General features: G+C 35.4%; 1 protein-coding gene and 1 pseudogene across 1 annotated transcript; both read left to right on the top strand.

Moving 5' to 3' along the window:
• Positions 1–734: 734 nt before the first annotated feature.
• Positions 735–1,685, top strand: LOC132010200 (olfactory receptor 1165). The gene has a single exon (XM_059388131.1). The coding sequence runs from the start codon at positions 735–737 to the stop codon at positions 1,683–1,685; it is 951 nt and encodes a 316-aa protein (XP_059244114.1).
• A 10,789-nt stretch (positions 1,686–12,474) lies between these two features.
• LOC132010191 (olfactory receptor 5D13-like) lies at positions 12,475–13,419 on the top strand (annotated as a pseudogene).
• The last annotated feature ends 8,083 nt before the right edge of the window (positions 13,420–21,502 follow it).

The raw sequence follows: 21,502 nt of genomic DNA, 5'->3' as shown, positions 1-21,502 counted from the left end.
GATACTTGATGTGAAACATACAAAACTACTTTCAAAACACCCCCCTCAGAAAACAATTTTAAATCATAGAGTATTTTGAGCCTTAAAAATGATGATATGGTGTGGATATAATTGGCAGAACGTAGTTATCTGTGGAATTTTTGACCACTCCACTTAGAGAGCCTCTTAAGTAGACGTTTTATGCATCCCTGATAATGGGATATACCTAGAATAGTAAACATTCTATATATCAAAACAGATTTGTGAGTGTCTAATGATATATTCCACCCCCAAAATTTCCTATTATGTTTTTCTTTATGTATTAAAAGTGTTTAATTTTCCCAAAGCCACTTCTGCCATGGTCATATGGCTACTAAGATATGCTCAGTGTTTTTCAGATTATGCTCTGTGTCTCCTTTGTTCTTATTGAATTCTATTTTATCTTGAGGGCATTGAACGCTCTAAGAATCATGTGTATTTACAGATCTTTTACAGCACATACTACTGGTAAGTCCTATGTTTTTTTTCTTATTTTCCAGATGAGGAAACTAAAGTACTGAAGGATACAGCTTATTGAACATAATCAAAAAGTCAGTAAAGTCATGAAGCAAGATTCCAAAGTGAAGCAGAAGACCCATGAGTACCCACTGACTGCATTGCCTTCCCTGTCCTGATTGTCTTTTACTCTTCCTTCTCAAGTTCTGCTGCTCGATTCTCTTTGCTTCTCCTTTGCTTATTTTTAAAAATCAAGAACCATGGCCCTTGGTGAGGGAAATCAGAGCTCTGTGACCACATTCATCCTCCTGGGTTTCTCAGAATACCCAAACCTCCAGATACCCCTCTTCCTGGTGTTCTTGATCATCTACACAGTCACTCTGGTGGGAAACCTGGGCATAATTGTGGTCATAAGGTTCAATCCCAAACTCCACACGCCTATGTACTTTTTCCTCAGCCATCTGTCCTTTTTGGATATTTGTTATTCCAGTGTCTTCACACCTAAACTGCTAGAAATCTTGGTCGTGGAAGACAGAACCATCTCCTTCAAAGGGTGCATGGTTCAATTTTACTTTGTTTGTGCATTTGTGATAACGGAAATGTTCATGCTAGCAGTTATGGCCTATGACCGGTTTGTGGCTGTTTGTAACCCTCTGCTCTACACAGTTGCTATGTCTCAGAAACTCTGTGCCCTCTTGGTGGCTGGAACTTACGCGTGGGGTGGAATATGTTCCTTGACACTCACATATTCTCTTTTGGAACTATCCTACTGTGGTCCCAACGTTATAAATCACTTTGGCTGTGAATATTCTGCAATCCTCTCTTTATCCTGCTCTGACCCCTACTTCAGTCAGATGACGTGTTTGGTCATTTCTACATTCAATGAGGTTTGTAGCCTCCTGATTATCCTGGCTTCCTATTTATTCATAGTTGTCACCATCGTCAAGATGCCTTCTACTGGTGGACTCCAGAAAGCCTTCTCCACCTGTGCCTCCCACCTGACGGCCATCACCATCTTCCATGGGATCATCCTTCTTCTCTACTGTGTGCCCAACTCCAAAAGCTCATGGCTCCTGGTCAAAGTGGCTACTGTGTTTTTTACGGTCATGATCCCCATGTTGAACCCCCTCATTTATAGCCTGAGGAACAAAGATGTGAAAGACACGGCCAGGAAGTTAATCCATACCAAACTGCTTTCTCACTCAATGTAATTTTGATTTTTACACGCACACACACACACACACACACACACACTTTTAAATACTTTTTATTCATTGCATTTGCATTGATGGGTATTCATTTTTTTCTTCAAGTAATCCGAAAAATTTATTCAGAAAATTGGTTAATTTATATGCAACTGTGATTATTATGTCTCATTGTACTTTAAGAAATCACTTTCAGGGACACCTGCGTGGCTCAGTCTGTTAAGTGTCTTCCTTCAGTTCAGGTCATGATCCCAGAATCCTGGGATCAAACCCCACAGCAGGCTCCTTGTTCCATGGGGAGCATGCTTCTCCCTCTGCCTCTGCCTCTCCTCTAGTTTGTGCTCTGTTTCTCTCTCTGACAAATAAATAAATAGAATCTAAAAGAGAGAGAGAGAAGAAATCTCTTGCAGATTAAAAGAAAAGAAAGAAGGAAAATTCTGCTCAAGTTCTACTCTCAGAGTATAGTATGTTAAATAATGGTCCTCTACAGAAGCCTTCATCCTAACTCCCAGAATCTATGAATATGTTACCTTTCCATGTTCCCTCCCTCCCCTTTCTCCTTATTCTTCTCTTCCTCTTTCTCAAATCATGAAATATGACAAACACATAAAGAAGTAATTTTGAATAATTTTTCCTTTCCATGTGTTCCCTTTTCCAAGAAAGTAAAGACAAAACATTATCAGCACTTTTCAAAATATCTATAAGTAGTCTCTAATCACTGCTTCTCTAGCACCACTAGGAGCAGACTTCGTTGTGGTGTTCAGAACTCTTTCTGTTTAGCGACAACTCCTACGAATTGGTTATGAGAGTATAAATGCTAATTTTGCCTCCTTTTGGAGTGCATATAAGTGTAATCTTAGAGTATATATTCAATTTTATCTGGCTTTGGCTCAACATTTGTTTTGAATGGATGTCGAAATTATTAGTTGTAACAGTAGTTCATTTTCATTAGTGAAGAATGTTCCATAAAAAAAAGTCATAGTTGCTTTATTTATACTACTAATAAACTTTTGGTTATTTCATCTTCTTGACCTTTATGAAAATGCTGTTATGAACACTTTTTCACAGACATCTGCTTTTCTGCACATAAGCAAGCTCTCATTCTATGAGATGTGTCCTGTATCTGAAAGTTCTGGATCACAAGGAGCTGATTTCTCCTCTTTTATCAGATGCCATCAAACAATATTCCAAAGTCAGTGGATTAATTTAAATTCTCCCTATATCATGGGTGACTTCTATTTATTGCCCATTCTTACCAACATTCAATATTGTTGAATGTTATGTTAATATAATTAATATCATGTTATGTTAATATCATGTTAATAGATATGTTAATATCTTCAATGTTGATAGGTGAGTAGTGGTTATCTCACTTTGGTTATAATTTAAATTCCTCTTATTTTCAATGTGGTTAAATTTCCTTTATTTTATTTATTTATTTATTTATTTGAGAGAGAGAGAGAATAGGAGGAGAGACAGAGGGAGAGAATCTTCAAGGAAACTCCCTGCTGAGTGCAGAGCTGGACACAGGGCTCATTCTCACGACCCAGGGCTCATTCTTATGACCCAGGTCATAAGATCACGACCTGAGCCAATATCAGGGGTCCAGTGCTTAAGGAGGGCACATGAGGTGATAAGCACTGGATGTTATACACAACTAATAAATCATGGAACACTACATCAAAAACTAATGATAACCTATATGCTGGCTAACTGAACATAAAAATAATAAGAGTTCAATGCTTAACTGACTGAGCCTCCCCGGTGAAAATTGAATTTCTTATAATATGATTATTAGTAGTCATTGGGCTCTTTTTCGTTTGTGACAAACCAATTTTGGTTTTTTTTGTCCATTTTTCTATAGGTTGTTTGTCTTCTGTCATAAATATGTAGTTCATTATACCTTTTAAATAAAAGCCCTTTGTTTGATAGATGTACCATGACTGCATTTTCTCCTAGACTGTGGCTGTCTGTCCACTCTCTTGATGATGTATGTAGTGACACAGATTTCTTAATGTTTACTGAAGCAGAGTGTTTATCAGAGTTTAGCAGAGTTTATCAGAGTGTTCCTTTACAGTGTTGTGCTTCTAATGTCCTATTCAGGATATATTTATTTCCTCTAAAGGAATGAAGATATTCCCACATTTTATGTGCTAAGTTGTCCCAAATTTCATACATTATTATCTTTGATATTATATTCTATTTTCTCTTGGATTCTAGATCTTATTTTATTCCTTTTACGCTGATTTTTAAATTTATTCTAAGATCAAACTGGAATTAAATTTTGGTGTGATATGAAAAGTGGCTGATTTTATGTTTTAACCTATGGATGTATATTTTCCCAGAAATATTTATTTCAAAATCATTCCATTAGACTGACCTAAAGTGCAGTTTTTTTCACATGTAAATGTCACTATATGTATAGCATACAAACTTTCTATATGCTTCTCTGTTTCATAGTCAGAACTATGTGTAACTAATAAGATACAGTATCTAGTAAAGTCACTCCTGAAAAGTTGCTCCCTTTCCTGCAGGATAATTGAGATGTCTTTTGATCCTTACCTTTTCAAGCAAATTTTAGAATCATTCTTCCTTAGTTTTAAGACAGAATTACATCAGAAATATAGATCCATTTTGAAGGAAATGACAATTTGCATTCTTAAGTCTTCATGAGAATCATGAGACTTAAAATCATGAGAATGCTATATCTATCTGTTTAGATTTGTTTTAATTTTTGCAATAGACATTTTACCACATTGTTTTTTTTGTAAAGTTCTTGCAAATATTTTGTGAAATTAATCTCTGAGTGTGTGATCTTTTTCATACTATTTTAAATTTCATTTGTAAGATATGTATCATTTTTAGATCAGAATCTAATTTACTGCCATATTAATTTTATTTTGGGACACTCTACTATATCTCATGAAAATTTTAAAATTTTTGTAGATTAGTTTGGATTTTCAACATGTATATCATATAATCTCTGATTAAATATATTCTGATTTTGCTGTTTCCAATATTATTCCTTTTCATTATTTTTTGTTTTTGTCTAACTACCTAAGAAGTTCAGTGTAATTTTGAATAAACATAGTAAAAATGGCCATCCTTGATTTTCTCACTTCATAAGGAAAGCATTTAATATTTCATATTTAAGATGTTTTCTAGGGACACTTGGATGGCTCAGTCAGTTAAGTGTCTGCTTTCGTCTCAGGTTGTGAATCCCAGGGTCCTGGGATGGAACCTTGCATCCGGCTGGCTCCCTACTTAGTGTGGAGTCTGCTTCTCCCTCTCCCTCTGCCCTTCCTCCCTGCTCCTGCATACTCTCTCTCAAGTAAAAAAATAAATAAGTAAAATCTTAAAAAAATAAATAGAATGCTGTTTCTGATAGGTTTCTCATACATTCCTCTTTTTTCCAGATTAACAACGTTATCTGCTTTATTTGTCCATGTTTTTGCAATGTTTTGGAGTGTAGATGTGGAATTTCATTAAGCTGCTTTCTCTACATCTGAGTTCCTTTAATATTTTCATATGGAAACTTATATTTTTTGGATTCTTTAATGTTAAATCAAATGGTTATTGTCCTGAGAACATGAATTTTAAATGTTATATAATAAATTATTCTATTAGTTTGTTCCCATATTCTTACATTGTTGTTGAGGATAGAAATTGGCAGAACTACTTTAGAGAGCAATTTGGTTAATACCTATCCTAAGAAAATACACATAGCAATACCACTTCTTAGAAGTCCTCCTAGAGTTACTTGGAAAAGAAAAGGAAAGAGATACACATATTTTTTGGATATTTTTGAAGTATTATTTATAGTAGCAAAAGAATATAGAATTTGAAATACTCACTATTGTTTGGCTTATAAATTGTAGTATTTTTTTTTTTAGAAGGAACATACCATGTAGCCATTAAAAATATTGTCATTTTATATGTACTCATTTGGACCAAATAAAGTGTTCCAGAAAAATTGAGCAAGAACCACACAGTCGTCCTAATTTAACATCATTGATGTAAGAAGTGCGTATGCATGTCTCTCTGTATATGAATATAGATATTCAGTATTATTTCTTGAGGATTCAAAAGAGTCAAAAAACAAGCAAAAATAGGTGGCAAGTGGAAAAGTTGATGGGATGACAGGCAGAAGGGAGGGAAGGAGGGAGATTTTCCTTTTGAACTATCTTTGGAATCACATTAGGTAAATGTGTCATGTAAAGAAAGACCATTACATTTAATTTATCATAAATGGTTTTATTTATTTTTTTATTAATTTTTTATTTTCAGCATAACAGTATTCATTATTTTTTTTAATCTTTAAAAGATTTTATTTATTTGACAGAGAGAAATCACAAGTAGACAGAGAGGCAGGCAGAGAGAGAGGGGGGAGGAAGCAGGCTCCCTGCAGAGCAGAGAGCCTAATGCGGGGCTCGATCCCAGGACCCTGAGCTGAAGGCAGAGGCTTTAACCCACTGAGCCACCCAGGCACCCAACAGTATTCATTATTTTTGCACCACACCCAGTGCTCCATGCAATCCGTGCCCTCTATATTACCCACCACCTGGCTCCCCCAACCTCCCATCCCCCGCCCCTTCAACACCCTCAGATTGTTTTTCAGAGTCCATAGTTTCTCATGGTTCACCTCCCCTTCCAATTTCCCCCAACCCCCTTCTCCTCTCCATCTCCCCTTGTCCTCCATGCTATTTGCTATGCTCCACAAATAAGTGAAACCATATGATAATTGACTCTCTCTGCTTGACTTATTTCACTCAGCATAATCTCTTCCAGTCTCGTCCATGTTGCTAATATAGAAATTGATGCCTCAGAATGTTGGCATGATCTCTCAATTTTATAATCACCAAAGTATCTGTTTCTATCATTCTTTTTTTTATAGATTGATTGGTACAGATATAAATATATGTTATACATATAACAGATATAAATATATATTAATATTTTTGTGTTTTGAGTATTTCAATATTCATATATTTAATCTATGTATTTTGGATTGTAAATATATTATATTACAAATATCAGTATATTATTTTGAAAGCCAGATTATACTGAACTTGTAAAAATTAATTAAAATTTCATTGAGAATTCATCATCACCCTTTTATTCCATGATTTTAGAAGGGCTATTGCCTTCCTTGAACTTTAATATGATGCAACACTTTGGCTTCAAGAATTATTTTAACCATTTCTGGCAATGTTTATATTTTACACTCAGCTTATTTCATGAAATTATAAACTTTTGACCTGTTTCCAGGTTTTAGTTATTTTGTTGCTTATAATTAGGTTAGACTTTCAGAAATTTTTCATTGTACTGTATTGTGTGAAGAGTGACAGGGAGTTTTAAATACTACAGAGAATTAATGGTCTGGGGAATGGTCCGATTCCTACTTCTAATTAACAACACAGGTTTGGAGTACTTAAAATAACTCCCAGATTGTTAATATCCAGAATACAATTATCTTTATGAAAATCACATTCTATGACAAAGTAGACATTAGAATCTCATGCTAATTCCATTTTTATTTCAAGAAACAACGGAGATAATATGTATAGAATTCTTTTTAAGTTGTAATTATAATTTGCAAATATAAATGACTAAAACTATACTATGAAATATTTATTTTCTTATTTTCATTTCACAAATATTGAATATATAACTAAGCTAGACACCAAATAAAATAGATACACAAGGAAAACAATCAAATTAAAGCACCACCTAAAGAAAATTGATATAATGAAATGTCTTTAGTCTGTTGTGATATTAGTATCTCTTTACATGAAGGGATGAAATTTGAATCCTGATTATTCTACATACCAATTTTGTGACCTAGAAAATTAGATTTTTTTTATGTTTAGTTTTTTTCTTTGTGAAGCATGTGCAGTTTTAGAAAATGTTATGTAGGTTTGGATTCGCTAAATAAATTCTATTTTTTTTAGTGATTAAGTGTTTGGAAATGCTAATTATTACCTGTTGCATCGCCCACCTCTCCCTTCACATCCACAGCCACAAACATTAAAAAAGCAAGTGACAAAAGGTGTAGCAAAATGACTCAAAGTGAAAGCAAATGTGGATGTTGAAAGGCTAATTGTTACATTTATACTATTTCAGGTGATAGTGCCTTGACAGCAACGGTTGTGATGGTGGGAAGTCCATGAAATGAGCCTATTAATGTGAATGTTGATATTTTTAATATAAGTTTTAAATTTTTAAATAATTTCCACTCTACAAAATAAATTGTAAAAATATTTCAGAGTTTCTGTACACACCTTACTCAATTACCCATATTGTTAACATCTTATACAATTAACATGATGCATTTGTCAAAGACTTTGCACAGCATAGGAGACAATAAATAATAAAAAGGAAACCTATAGAATGGTAGAACACATGTATGAAACATGTATCTGATAAAGGATTAATTTCCGATACTACAAATAAGGAACTCATACAATTCAATAGCAAAAACAAACAAGCAAACAAAAAACAAAACAAGCAAGCAAACAAACAAACAAAAAACAACTTATAATCCAATTAGAAAGTTGGCTAAGGACTGAATTCAGACATCCTTTCTAAGATATACAAACAGCCAAAAGGTGGGCCAAAAGAAAAAGAAAAAAAAGTTTGATGTCACTTAATTATCAGGAAAATAAATACAAATCAAAACAGTGACTCACCTCAAACTTGTATTTATATATATATATGTAATGATATATATGTTACATATATATTGTTATATATATTGTTATATGTATAACAAATGTTGATAAGGCTATGAAGAAATAGGAACCCTTATGCACTGTTGATGGGAATGCAAAATAGTGCAGTTGCTATGGAAAACCGTATAGAGGTTTTTCAAAAAATTAAAAATTTAAGTAACATGCGATCCCTGCATCTTGATATTTATCCAAAAGAATTGAATTCAAGATTTCAAAAATATTTTAGCATTCATGTTCATTGAAGAACCATTCACAATATTCAAGGTGGAGAAATGCCTAAATGTCCATGGATAGATAAATGGATAAAGAAAATATGGTATAGATATACAATCAGATACAATTCAGCCCTAAAAATAAAGGAAATTCCATAATATATGACCACAAGGATGAACTCTGAGGATATTATGTAAATAAAATAAGTGAGTCACAGAAAATAAATTCCACTTAAACAATATATATAAAATAACCAGATTATTGGAATCAGAGAAGGGAATGAAAGTTGCTAGGGACTGGGGGAAGGGAAGAAAAGAAGTTACAAATTAGTGGGTATAAAGTTTCAGTTTAAAGGATGAGTAGGTTCCAGAGATCTGCTACATAAAATTATATTTGCAGTCAACAATACTGTATTCTATACTTAAAAATCTCTTAAGAAGGTAAATGTCACATCAAGTGTTATTACCATGATAAAATGAAAAATTTGAAAAGAAGCATTAGTACATTACAGGGCAGCTTGGGTGGCCCAGTTGGTTGAGCTTCTGACTCTCGATTTTAACTCAGGTCATGATCTCAGGGATGTGAGATTGAACCCTGTGTGGGGCTCCATACTCAACACTGAATCTGAGAGTCTCTCTTCCTCTCCCTTTGTTTCTCCATCAGCTGCTGTAATCTGTCAATAAATAAATAAATAAATAAATAAATAAATTTTCTTTGTAAAAAGAAGCATTAGTAGTACATTATGATCACTAAAATTTTAACTTTATATAGATTCTTCATTTTTTAAATTTTTTCCCATCAGTGCTTTCTTTCTTGTCTGAGGTCCAATCCAGGCTTGGATTACAACCACATTGCATGTAATTGCTGTGTGTCTTCAGTCTAGTCTGGTCTGTGAAAGTTTTTCATTCTCTTCTTGTTCTTGACTCTGACAATCCTAAGGAATAGTGGCTAGGTATCCTGTGAAATGCTTCCAAATATGAGTTTGCATAATGATTTTCTCATTTTAGGATGGGATTATGGGTTTGGGGAAAGAATATCAGAGATAAAACCTTTCTCCTCATATAGTATCAGGAGGTAAATGATATCCTCATTATATCACTGATGATGGTCGCCTTCATCCTTTTGCTTAAGGTAGTGTTGAACAAGTATTCCACACCAATGTGGAATTTGAAATGCAGTTGAGTTAATAACAACTACTTTTGGATTGTTCTTCTTCTATTTTCTTATTTTGAACTCAACAGTTCATGTGTTCTTCAATTAATACATATTATTTCAGGAGCACCTGGGTAGCTCAGCCTGTTAAGCATCTGCCTTTGGCTCAGGTCATGGTTCCAGGGTCTTGAGATATAGCCCCTCAGGGAGCTCCCTGCTCAGCAGGGAGTCTGCCCCCATCTTTCCCTCTGCCTCCCCTCTCATGCTTTCTCTCATGCTCTCTCTCTCAGATAAATAAATAAAACCTTTAAAAATAAAAAATGCATATTATTTCAATAATTCAATATCTAAAAGCAATTAGTGGAATAGATGTGGTGATGTAATTATCCCCAGTGCTTTAAAAGCAAATGCACATACTGCAATGACACAAGAGACAGTGTTTCAACTGTCTGTATGATTTGTGGTTCACTGAGGAACACTCCAATTATAATTCTTTATAGCTATATTTCCATGGTCTTGGAGGCAGATATAAGACCCAGAGTTTGGCAGAGTTTAGATTGTGGATTCAACTCTCGGGTTTTTTTCTTTGTATTTCCTAAGATTTCTCATGTCCTGGAAATAAAATGCCACTTTACTGGCATACTTATTGAAATATACTGCTACTTTATTTCAAATCTCAAGCCTGTTGCTATTTGAAAGAATGTTTTATTACTAAGAAAAAAAATGCCTGAGATTTATTAACCATAAGAAGAAATTCTCAGTAAATTAAGAACTTCTGGTTTCAGGTCAGTTCATTTCTCTTTTGGTAGCTTTCAATTTAGGTGGGAAACATGGAACTCCAGCTCAAATAGACTATTCCAAAAATTATAAACAACCCATTTTGAGGTCAGAGACATTTTTTACTCATGAAGCATAAAGTGTTTCTGAGAACTAAATTTTGTATTACAGAAACTGGCAGCAGTTAGCAATGTGGAAGTCACAGAAAATTATGGGTTATTTATTAATTTTGTAATCCCGTATGCCTAGTCTCAGTATGAATACAAACCAAATCCTACTCCATTAATTTTCACCAAAATCACTTGAAATTGGTAGGGTCGGGATACCAAGTCTTTTTCTGAGTATTCATTGACCTCATAAGTGTTCCACTAAGCCAGAACAGTGTAGCGATCTCTCTAATAAGCCACAATTTTGCTAATAGTTTCGAATGTTGGAGGAAGCTCATTTATTAAAATATCCTGAAGAATAATGCATATTTACAATGTATCTGCCTGGTCTCACTTGCTGTTGGAAAGAATATGCTCTAGGCGCGGGGGTTGTTTGTAGTACATGTTTAAGCATTCACATTGAGGCTGACACTGCTTCTAGGCAAAGCTAGGATGATGGGACAGATAACTCATCTAATTCTGTTGCAGTTCATGTCTGAATCTCGAGACTATTCATTTTATGTGCCTATCCTCTTATTTCCTAATATTGCCCAGGTTTTCCTCATCATAGGAAAGGGCTTACTTCTATTGGTCCAGAAAATGTGTTATTTTCATCGTATCATAGAACGTATTTTGTATGGAGCCATTCACCATTGTTGGTGAATATGAGATGCTCCTGTTCCTCTATGTATATTCAAATTAATTACATATTTGTAATTTTATAATATATAATGGAATGAATGATGTAAGACACATTATTAAATAGCTAATGAAATGTTAATTAATTAAATTTAATTGATAAAATAATATATGTTGGGAAAAATGTCAATAAAAGACTGACAAAACTATCCCTGAAGGCAGTATACCCTTAGTAGAAGTTGGATGGAAGCTAGATGATTATTTCAGGAATAAGAGTCTATAATGCATTCTCAAGTGTTAAGTATATGGGATAGACTAGATACATTTTAAGGTTTATTTCCACTCTCTTTTGTTTTTTTAATTTCTTTTCTGCGTAACAGTATTCATTGTTTTTGCACCACACCCAGTGCTCCATGCAATCTGTGCCCTCTCCAATACCCACCACCTGGTTCCCCCAACCTTCTATCCCCGCCCCTTCAAAACCCTCCGGTTGTTTTTCAGAGTCCATAGTCTCTCATGGTTCACCTCCCCTTCCAATTTCCCCTCAACTCCCTTCTCCTCTTAAATTCCATGGGTATTTAATTCTGTATAATGCCTAGAAAACTTTGAATATATAAAAAAATTAATACGAAGATTTATGTGGCACCATTTGCAATGCCAACTGATCTTGATCCTTTGTATAATTCTTAAAACCAAAACAAAGTTCTCTGTGCTTCTTTTCTGCCTCTTTTCCTCCTGTTTTACACAATTACTTTTGTGGTCTAAATTTGTATTTCAGTTCAAAGTAATAATACTAATGAGGGTTAAATTTTAAACAGCAGAATGATTAATATGTTTTATATACCAGTGATTCCAATAATTTAGCAGGCATCAAAATCACCTGGAGAACGGGTTAAGTCAAGAACTGTGAGCCCCATCCTAGGGTTTCTGATTCTGAAAGTTGGTGATGGGGTTAGAGAATTTGCATCCCTCACAACTTCTCAGTCGCTCAAGCTGTTGCTGGTTTGGGGACCATACTTTAAGATTCACCATTCTATGGCAACTTCACAGTAGCCAATGAAGCCTTTTCTCTCTTCCTCTTTTCCATTCAGTTCTACTTTTCAGAACTAGCTGTTGGGTCTTTATTCAACAGGAATCATGATGTAATCTGAAGGAAATCAAAGTCTCATACCCACTTTTATTCTCTTGGGATTTTCAGAATATCCAGCACTACAGGTTCTACTCTTCCTAGTTTTCTTGTCTATTTATATGGTCACCACTGTGAGAAATTTGGGCATGATAATAATCATCAAGATCAATCCAAATCTCCACAGGAACATGTGTTTTTTCCTTAGTCATTTGTCCTTTGTGGATTTTGGTTTTTCCACCGTAGTTATACCTACATTGTTGGAGAACTTGATTGTGGAGGACAGAACAATCTCCTTCTTTGGTTGCATTAGGCAATTTTGCTTTACTTGCATATCTGGAGTAACAGAAACTTTAAAGTTAGCAGTGATGGCCTATGACCGTTTTGTGGCATTTGTAACCCCTTGTTGTATAACACCACTGTGTCTCAGAAGCTGTGCGCTCTGCTGGTGGTGGGATCTTACTTGTGGGGTATAGTGTGTTCCCTGACACTCACATATTTCCTTCTTGCATTATCCTGTTGTGAATCTAGCATCATAAATAATTTTATCTGTGACCTCTCTGTAATTGTTTCTGCCTCCTGTTCAGACCCCTAGATCAGCCAGATGCTGTGTTTTATTATTGCCATATTCAATGAGGTGAGCGGACTGATGATTATTCTGATGTCCTATATACTCATTTTTTCACTGTTATGAGGATGTCTTCTACAAGTGAGCGCTGGAAAACCTTTTCCACCTGTGCCTCTTACCTGACAGCCATCACAATCTTCCACAAGACCTTCCTTTTCCTCTACTCTATCCCTAATCCTAAAAAGTCTTGGCTCATAAAGTGGCTTCTGTGTTTTACACAGTGGTGATTCCCATGCTGACTCCCTTGATCTACAGCCTTAGGACCAAAGACATGAAAGATATATTCAGAAGATCAGTTGTTGCAAAATTGCTTTGTCACTCAATATAATAATGTTAGGTTCAGGGGCACCTGCATGGCTCAGTGGGTTAAAACTCTGCCTTCCGTTTGGATCATGATCCCAGGGTCCTGGGATCCAGCCCCGCATTGGGCTCTCTGCTCGGCAGGGAGCCTGCTTCCTCCTCTCTCTCTCTCTCTCTCTCTCTGCCTGTCTCTCTGTCTACTTGTGATCTCTGTCAAATAAATAAATAAAATATTTTTTAAAATATTGTTAGATTCATTATTTTATTTCTGAAAAAAAAAAAAAACCTGGTTTACTATACTAGAGATTGTTCAAAGCTTGTTGGGCAGTTGATGATTTAAATCACTTTTCAACAGGCTATTAGTTAATATACTTATAGCAGCACATTTTATGATTAGTGATATTCTGTACATTAATTTTAGTGAAATATCTCCAGACATGTAAACCAAAATTTAAAAATAAAATTATTTTATTGTATTATGTGATATTTGTAAGTTATTTTAAAATATTTTATCACTTAGTGTTATTATATAGGTACGTTTCCAAAATAAAGCTAATCAACCATTCATCAAATACATGCAGATCTAGAAAGTTTCCTCTAGAATTGCAATCAGGCTGCTTCTGCTCTGGAGATCGCTTTAACAAGTGTTCCAGCTCACTGCACCTTATACAGCATCAACATTTTGCTATTCTTATATCGAATGAGAGAAGATGACTTTTATTCAGGAAAAACTTATTTATTTATTTATTTATTTATTTATTTTTAAAAGATTTTATTTATTTATTTGACAGACAGGGATCACAAGTAGGCAGAGAGGCAGGCAAAGAGAGAGGGGGAAGCAGGCTCCCTGCGGAGCAGAGAGCCCGATGCGGGGCTCAATCCCAGGACCCTGGGAATCATGACATGAGCTGAAGGCAGATGCTTTTACCCACTGAGCCACACAGGTGCCCCCAGGAAAAATTTAAATGGACCCAAGCATATCTGGTTATTCAAATTTCAGCAAACATGTCAACATAATTCAATGGAAAAAACATGCTTTTCAACAAGCATTACAGAGACTGGATATCCATATGGATAAAGGAGGCTTAACTCTTATCTCACACCACACACAGTTATTAACTTGAATTCAATGAAATGGATCAGAGTGCTAAGCATAAAAATTGAAACTAAAGAATTTTAGCATAAAACACGAAAAAATAATAGTTTAAAATTTGAGGTGCATTTTTTTTTAAGATAAAACACAAAAGGGATGGATTCTCAGAAAACTGACAGAAAGAACTTCACCAACATAAAAATTGGTTATGAAAGTGTTTTAGTGGTAAAGGATCTTTGTTAAAAATCAACAACAACAACTGTAAAACACAGGCTGGGAGTAAATATTTTATATATATGTGTGTGTGTGTGTCTGTGTGTCTGTGTTTGCCACATATATGTGTAGATACACATTTGAAAAAAGGATTTGTTTGTAGAACATTTTATAAAAAACTCTTTACGCTCAAAATAGATAGACAAGGAGTACCTGGGTGGCTCAGTGGATTAAGCCACTGCCTTTGGCTCAGTCATGATCTTTGGGATCAAGCCCTGCCTGGGGCTCTCTGCTCAGCAGGGAGCCTGCTTCCCCCCCGCCCCCCACCTCTCTTCATACTTGTGATCTCTCTCTCTCTGTCAAATAAATAAATAAAATCCTTAAAAATAAAAAAAATAAAATAAATAAAAACCAGGTAGACAATCTAGCTAAAGGTGAAATTTTAAGCAGACACTTGACAAAAACAGACATACAAATCATCTATAAATATATGAAAATACAATAAACATTATTAATCATCAGTGAAATTCTGATTAAAATCACAGTGAGCTACCACTGAACACCAATATGAATGGCCAAAACAAATGACTGAAATGCCACGTATCAGTGAGAATGTGGAGCAAAGAGAATGCTCACACATTTCAGATGGGGATAAAAGGTAAAATGAGTTTGAAAACAGTTTAACAGAGTCTTCTGAAGTTATGTGGACACTTCCCACACACCTGGACAATTCCTTCTTTAGGTGTTCATCCATGAGAAATGAAATGCAACGTACTTTAACTGAAGTTTCTTATTGCATGTGAAATAACACAGGGAATGGAAGAGTAAGAAAAGCAGTGTGTAGAGGATATTTTTGATCTTTTATGAACTTGTTTTTACTTTGTTCCTTTAAAAGCTGATTTTTAGGGGCACCTGGGTGGCTTAGTCAGTTAAGCTTCTATCTTTGGCTTGGGTCATGCTTCCAGAGTCCTGGGATTGAGTGTCACGGTGGGCTCCTTGCTTAGCACAGAGACATTTTTTTCCCTCTCCCTCTGCCTGTTGCTCCCCCTGCTCGGCTCCCTATCAAATAAACAAATACAATCTTTAAAATAAATAATAAAATAAAATAAGAAGTGATTTTTCTAGAAGGAGTAGCTTTGCTTTCATAAAGAGTTTTTTTCTATTAGCCACTGAAAGTAAACAGGAGATGGCAGGAAAGATACGGGAAGTCTTTGTCACTTTAACATAGAGGAATTTATATTTATATATATAAATGAAGTATGGTACTATATAGATATACTAGTTAATGCATGTGCCTTTAATGATCTTCTCATTGTCCCTTTGATGACCTTCTTATACCAAGACTTTGAAAAATGTACTGATGAGGTATAAGTGTTCTGATGTAATTGTCCTTTTGAGAATCAAGGTAAGGGTACAATTTGTTTATAACAGAATGGTTTTCATATTGTTATTAATTCTGAGAAAAGACAGGCATGGCATATATGAGTAAATTGTCAGGTCAGCCCAAGAAAACAGTTAGTTTTGGCTTTAAACAGAGGAAGATTAGAAGAATGATTTGTCATAATGGTCCTAGAAAGCTTACTGATATAAAAGGGGAAAGAGAGGTATTTCAGAAATTAGTAAAGAAACCATTAAAATTAGCCATCCTGTGATTCATTCCTGTTACTCAAGAGTGGTTGGCTTTTGATTGAGACCTAACCACTATGTATCTCCCTCATATCTCAAAGGGTGCAATGCTTGTGCTCCCCCCACCTCCCCAGTTTTGGACTTTAGTTCTTTCTTTTCCTTCCCAATGCACCCTAATAGCCAGACAAACATTGTAAGGGGAGATGAGAGATGGTCAAGATTTTGTGAGAGGTCTCAATTCTCTGGTGAGATTTTTAATTATTTTTCTTTAAGCACCATGAGATTTCTTTTTTTTTTTCCTTTTATTTTTTTTTTTTTTTTTAATTTGACAAATAGAGATCACAAGTTGGCAGAAAGGCAGGCAGAGAGAGAGAGAGGAGGAAGCAGGCTCCCTGCTGAGCAGAGAGCCCAATGCAGGGCTCCATCCCAGGACCCTGGGATTATGACCTGAGCCGAAGGCAGAGGCTTTAACCCACTGAGCCACCCAGGCACCCCAGCAACATGAAATTTCTATAGGGCATTTCAATCTTTCTCTCTGGTTCAGATACCCAGCCTCCCACAGCAATCTAGAACACAACAAATGCCCTGTAGGGAAAATGAGTCATGAGTTTAGGGTTTCTTTAGTTTTCAATTTATCACTAAATTCTTAAATAAATTGATCAAATAAATTTCTCTTGTGTCCACAAAGTACTGCTAGATTGTGTTCTCCGTGTTGTCCCTCTGCAAGGGCCAAATGTGTTCAGCCTGTGCCCCAAACCAGCAAAAATGTGATTGTGAAGGAAAAAGCTGGTGATTGCCAGGAAAAGAAGTCATAAGAAGATTTCTTCAAGCAGAGGGAAAACAAATAGATCTTGGGAAATAACCACAGACCATGGAAAACTCAACCACATAGTTGCCCTTGGCAAGTGAATATGGCTTAAAGCACATAGTAGGCAATCATTGATTTGGCAAATGTATTATTTTCCTTTCTAATAAGATTTATTTATTTTTGAGGGAAAGACAAAAAGTAGGGGGAGGGACCAAAAGGGAGAGGGGGAGAGAGAGAGAGAATCTCAAGTAGACTCCCCACTGAGCAGAGAGCCCAGGGTGGGTCTTCATCTCATGAACCTGAGATCATGACCTGAACCAAAACTAAGAGTTGGATGCTTCACTGACTGAGCCACCCAGGTGTCCTCCTTTCTAATTTTCAAAGGAAATCGGGAACAATTCACATTCCCTAAGTGCAGAGATGCCAATGGTGAGGAGCAAGAGAGAGTATGGAACAGATGCCAGTACAAGTGGAAGAAAAACAATGCAGACCCTGTGATTCTGGAGAAAGGCCACGTCATCTACAATAAACAATTCTACTCTTTGTGATAAAATGGGCTTGTTATGTTAGGGGTTCCTGGTAAGAGTTAGGGGTTCTGGCAAGAGTTCTTCAGGTTGTCAGGGGCCCAAGGGAAGTGTTGAATGAATCTAACTGGGTGGTATTTGGGCAAAGTAGAACCAATGGATTGCTTGACAACCGCTGGTTTTAGAAAGAAACACACTTCCAAAATACATTTGTCAGTTTTCAGAATGTATGGAAACAAAAAGATTATAATATTCAATTATGTTAACATAACCTTGGAAGAATAGATTAACTATATTTGGAAAAAAAAACACAAATTAGTTTCAATGAAGTAAATCAGTGTTTCCACAGACAAAAAAAAAAAAAAAAAGATAATTTTGTGTTAAATGAAAAGGCTAGAATCCAAATTCAAATTATGTTGTTTATACATCTCAAGACAACACATTTTGCAGAGAAAAAGAGGAAAATCACACGGCAAATACTAACAGCAGTTATCTCTGAATGGTTGTATATGAGATAATTTATCCTTCCTGTGCTTACTGTAGTCACCATATTTTCTAAGTCAAATTGTATATTTTCTATAATTACATTTTAGAGGAAATTCATGAGGTAGGTTTGATGAAACATCGTCTCCAGTGATTTGGAAGAAATTACATTCCTGTAAAATAACACCCAAGCTAGAATTCAATCTACTTTCTGAGTGTTTTTATGTCAAAAAAAAAAAAAAGGTTCACTACAAATTCTCTAGGGCCTAAGTCCCTGAGGTCATGGAGTCATACATAAACCCGACACTTTGTTCCTAGGACTCAGATTCTCCCTTAGATTCTCACTCACCTAGGACTCAGATTCTCACCCTCCCTCTCACGCATGTCTGAGTTTTTCTAGATACTAAGAAAAATATATTCCTGTCATATTAATTAGAAATTATAGTCTACTGCTGCAATATTTACAAACATCTTAAGATTTTTAATAATGTTTGAATTCTAAAGGGGAACTTTCTTGGATACATTAATAAGAGGAAAAGGATCTTCAGGTGAGTTGGGCTCAGACTGATCTTTTTCATGTCATCTTTCATTTATATGGGGGACATTGAAGTCCTACAGTCTTTGAGATAGGGAATACTCTTCATTAGTCTAAATGCCACGATATCTCTGGGGTCCATCTTTTGGCAAGCTCACATTGTTGAGCTTTGATTTCTTCCCCCTTCCCTAGGTAGCGTATCATCCTGATTTTAAACTTGAGGATATCAACCTGTGTCTAGCGTAGCATAGTCACACTGAAAATTTGAGAGGAATCTTATAAAATCTGAGATTGTCCTCAACATCTCAAGATCTTATAGAAGGATAAGAATAGTATGCACAAAGTAATAGTAAACACAACAGATCGTGAAACTTTGATTTCCTGAGAGTAATGTCTGTAGGTATACCAAGAATGTGGAAAATATTGCTAGAGTGAAAGGGGACAGTTTCTTTGTGATAATAGTTTTCATTTAATGCTTCATATACTGCAAGTGTGGCATCAGCACACCAGAAAAAAAAAAAAAAAGGAGGTTATTTCAGGTCAAAGAAAAGAAAAAACAAATAAGCCACAATAAATGAGCATATGCTGTTCATTATCAGTCAGGAATCATGGCTTTAAAGAAGGTTGGATGCTAGGAAATGGCTAGGGTCAGGCTTTAGGAAAGCTGAGCAGAGACATTGAAATTTGATAAATGAGCTGATGGAAAGAAATAATTTCAGAGCTAATGACTGTCCCAATAGCCGCAGTAATCACAGGAAGAAGAATCTGATGTTCTCCCAGTGCAAGCTAGCAGCGCTAAGGGATGTTGGCTGTGCCTTGGCTGCTATGTCCCCCAGAGTAATGATTGCAATTTGCTAGGTCTCTGTATGTGCCAACCTGAGATTAGATAAGGAAGACAAGAAAGAGTTAGACAATAATGAGAAAGCGAAAGGGGAAACAATTTACTGAAGGACAGTAATTGGCAAAATAAGATGAAGAGTGTCAGAAGAAGATTCAGGAAAGAAAACTGGGCTTCCCCATGTGCACCAAATGGCACCCACATGTCTATTGCAGCCCACTTTGGCCCTTGATTCATTTTTTATACTTTTAATAATATAAGGGTTGAAAATAATATTAATTAGTCATCGCCTTAAGAATTTATTTTTTAAAGGTGAGAGTGTGTAAGGCCACATCTCCTGGATTCCACAATTTTTAGACTCTGCTAAGTATATGAATATCATTTTCTAATTTAATGCTTGGACACCAGTGCAATATGTATAATTCCATCATTATTATTGACAAAATTGAAGCTCAGAAAATTTTAGTCAGTCACCAAAGATCATATAATAAGTGACAAAACCTGAAACTGAATTTAAATCTAGGTTTCAAGCACATGCTTCTTTCATTAGCTTTTTGTCCCTTTCCCACAGATTCTTTTTCTGCACATAGAAAATATATTTTCAGGAGTATTATCAAATAGCAGTGAGCTATGAATAAAATAATAGTTTCTTTCTACCTTGATCTGGTCAGATAAAATTAAAATAGTGTCTTTGTTTATGAGATTCATGCTAATAGGCTTTTAAAAAAATCTAAACATTTCAAACATGTAGCTATTTTTATTGTCGAATGATTAAAGACACTTTTTTTTTTTAGGTTTTATTTGTTTATTCATGAGAAACTTACAGAGAGAGAAAGGCAGAGGGAGAAGCAGGCTCGCCCCTTCAGAGCAGGGAGCCCGATGTAGGGCTTGATCCCAGGACCCCGGGATTAGGACCTGAGCTGAAGGCAGAGGCTTAACCGACTGAGCCACTCAGCCTCCCTGATTAAAGAGACTTCTGTGGTTATAAACTGCTTATAAATACAATATGCTTTGGTTTCTCAAAATAACAGGTACAAATCAACAAAGATTATATGACTCACAACAAGATAATCACATATGTAGCTTTAATCGAAACCAATGTCCCTACTAGAAATTTATAGGGTGATTATGTAACCACAGGTGTTTATTGTCATATTCTCTAGCTTGAGCAAAACACATTTTAAGTTAATCTTCAATTCAGATACTCTATGAGTATTTAATATTGTTTATGTTTAGTAAAGTTACCAGGTTAAAAACTAATACAACATTAAAAGGTATAATTATGGAATCTAGAGGAGTCTGCTGAAAGCATCCATGACACTAAGTGAGAAAATAGTTAAGTGGGAAAGGAAACACAGGAGTGGGGGAACAGCATGACACAAAGGCAAATATATTTATTTTACCAGGTTGTTACATTGTATTTGGAACCCTGAGGGGATTCTTGTAGCCATTGGATGGATTCAGTGGAAAGCTTAAGGATATGCAGCTAGCGCTATGTTCTATCAACATCTTATGGTGGCTTCTAAAGGCTGTCTTTCCTATAAGTTTCGGTTTGAATATCCTAGCTCGAGACATACTATTGCCTCTAATGTTTTACTTCTGATCCTTCCTTTATAAACTTGATTGCTAAATTTATCTTCATGGTTATGTCAGTGCTCTGAAAAAGCACAGATCTTCAGAATGATGGAGCTGTGAAAGATATGTGTTTTCTACAACAATGTACAGTAATTCTCCATCTGTTCCTGAACTTAATTTGTGCTCTGTCACTCAGAATCAACTTCTGTACCCAGCTCATTACTAATAAGTTGTGTAACCTCAGTCAAGTTCCTGACCTTATACACGCCTCCCCATCCTTAAGTAAAATATGAGGCCACTTATTTTATAACAGGATTTAATAAAATCCTGTTATTTGAGGATCTGAGTCAATATATTTTGGTTTTAGCACAATGCCTGCCACATGGTAAATGTCATAAGTAATGTGCTATCATTAT

The sequence above is a fragment of the Mustela nigripes genome, chromosome 1 (assembly GCF_022355385.1).
Source record: "Mustela nigripes isolate SB6536 chromosome 1, MUSNIG.SB6536, whole genome shotgun sequence".
Taxonomy (NCBI): Eukaryota; Metazoa; Chordata; class Mammalia; order Carnivora; family Mustelidae; genus Mustela; species Mustela nigripes.
Note: the sequence above shows the minus strand (reverse complement) of the source record. Positions and strands in the feature narration are given on the sequence as shown.

Bases quoted from the DNA above. Each gene is read 5' to 3' on its own strand.
- LOC132010200 (XM_059388131.1), top strand. From the start codon at position 735: ATGGCCCTTGGTGAGGGAAATCAGAGCTCTGTGACCACATTCATCCTC.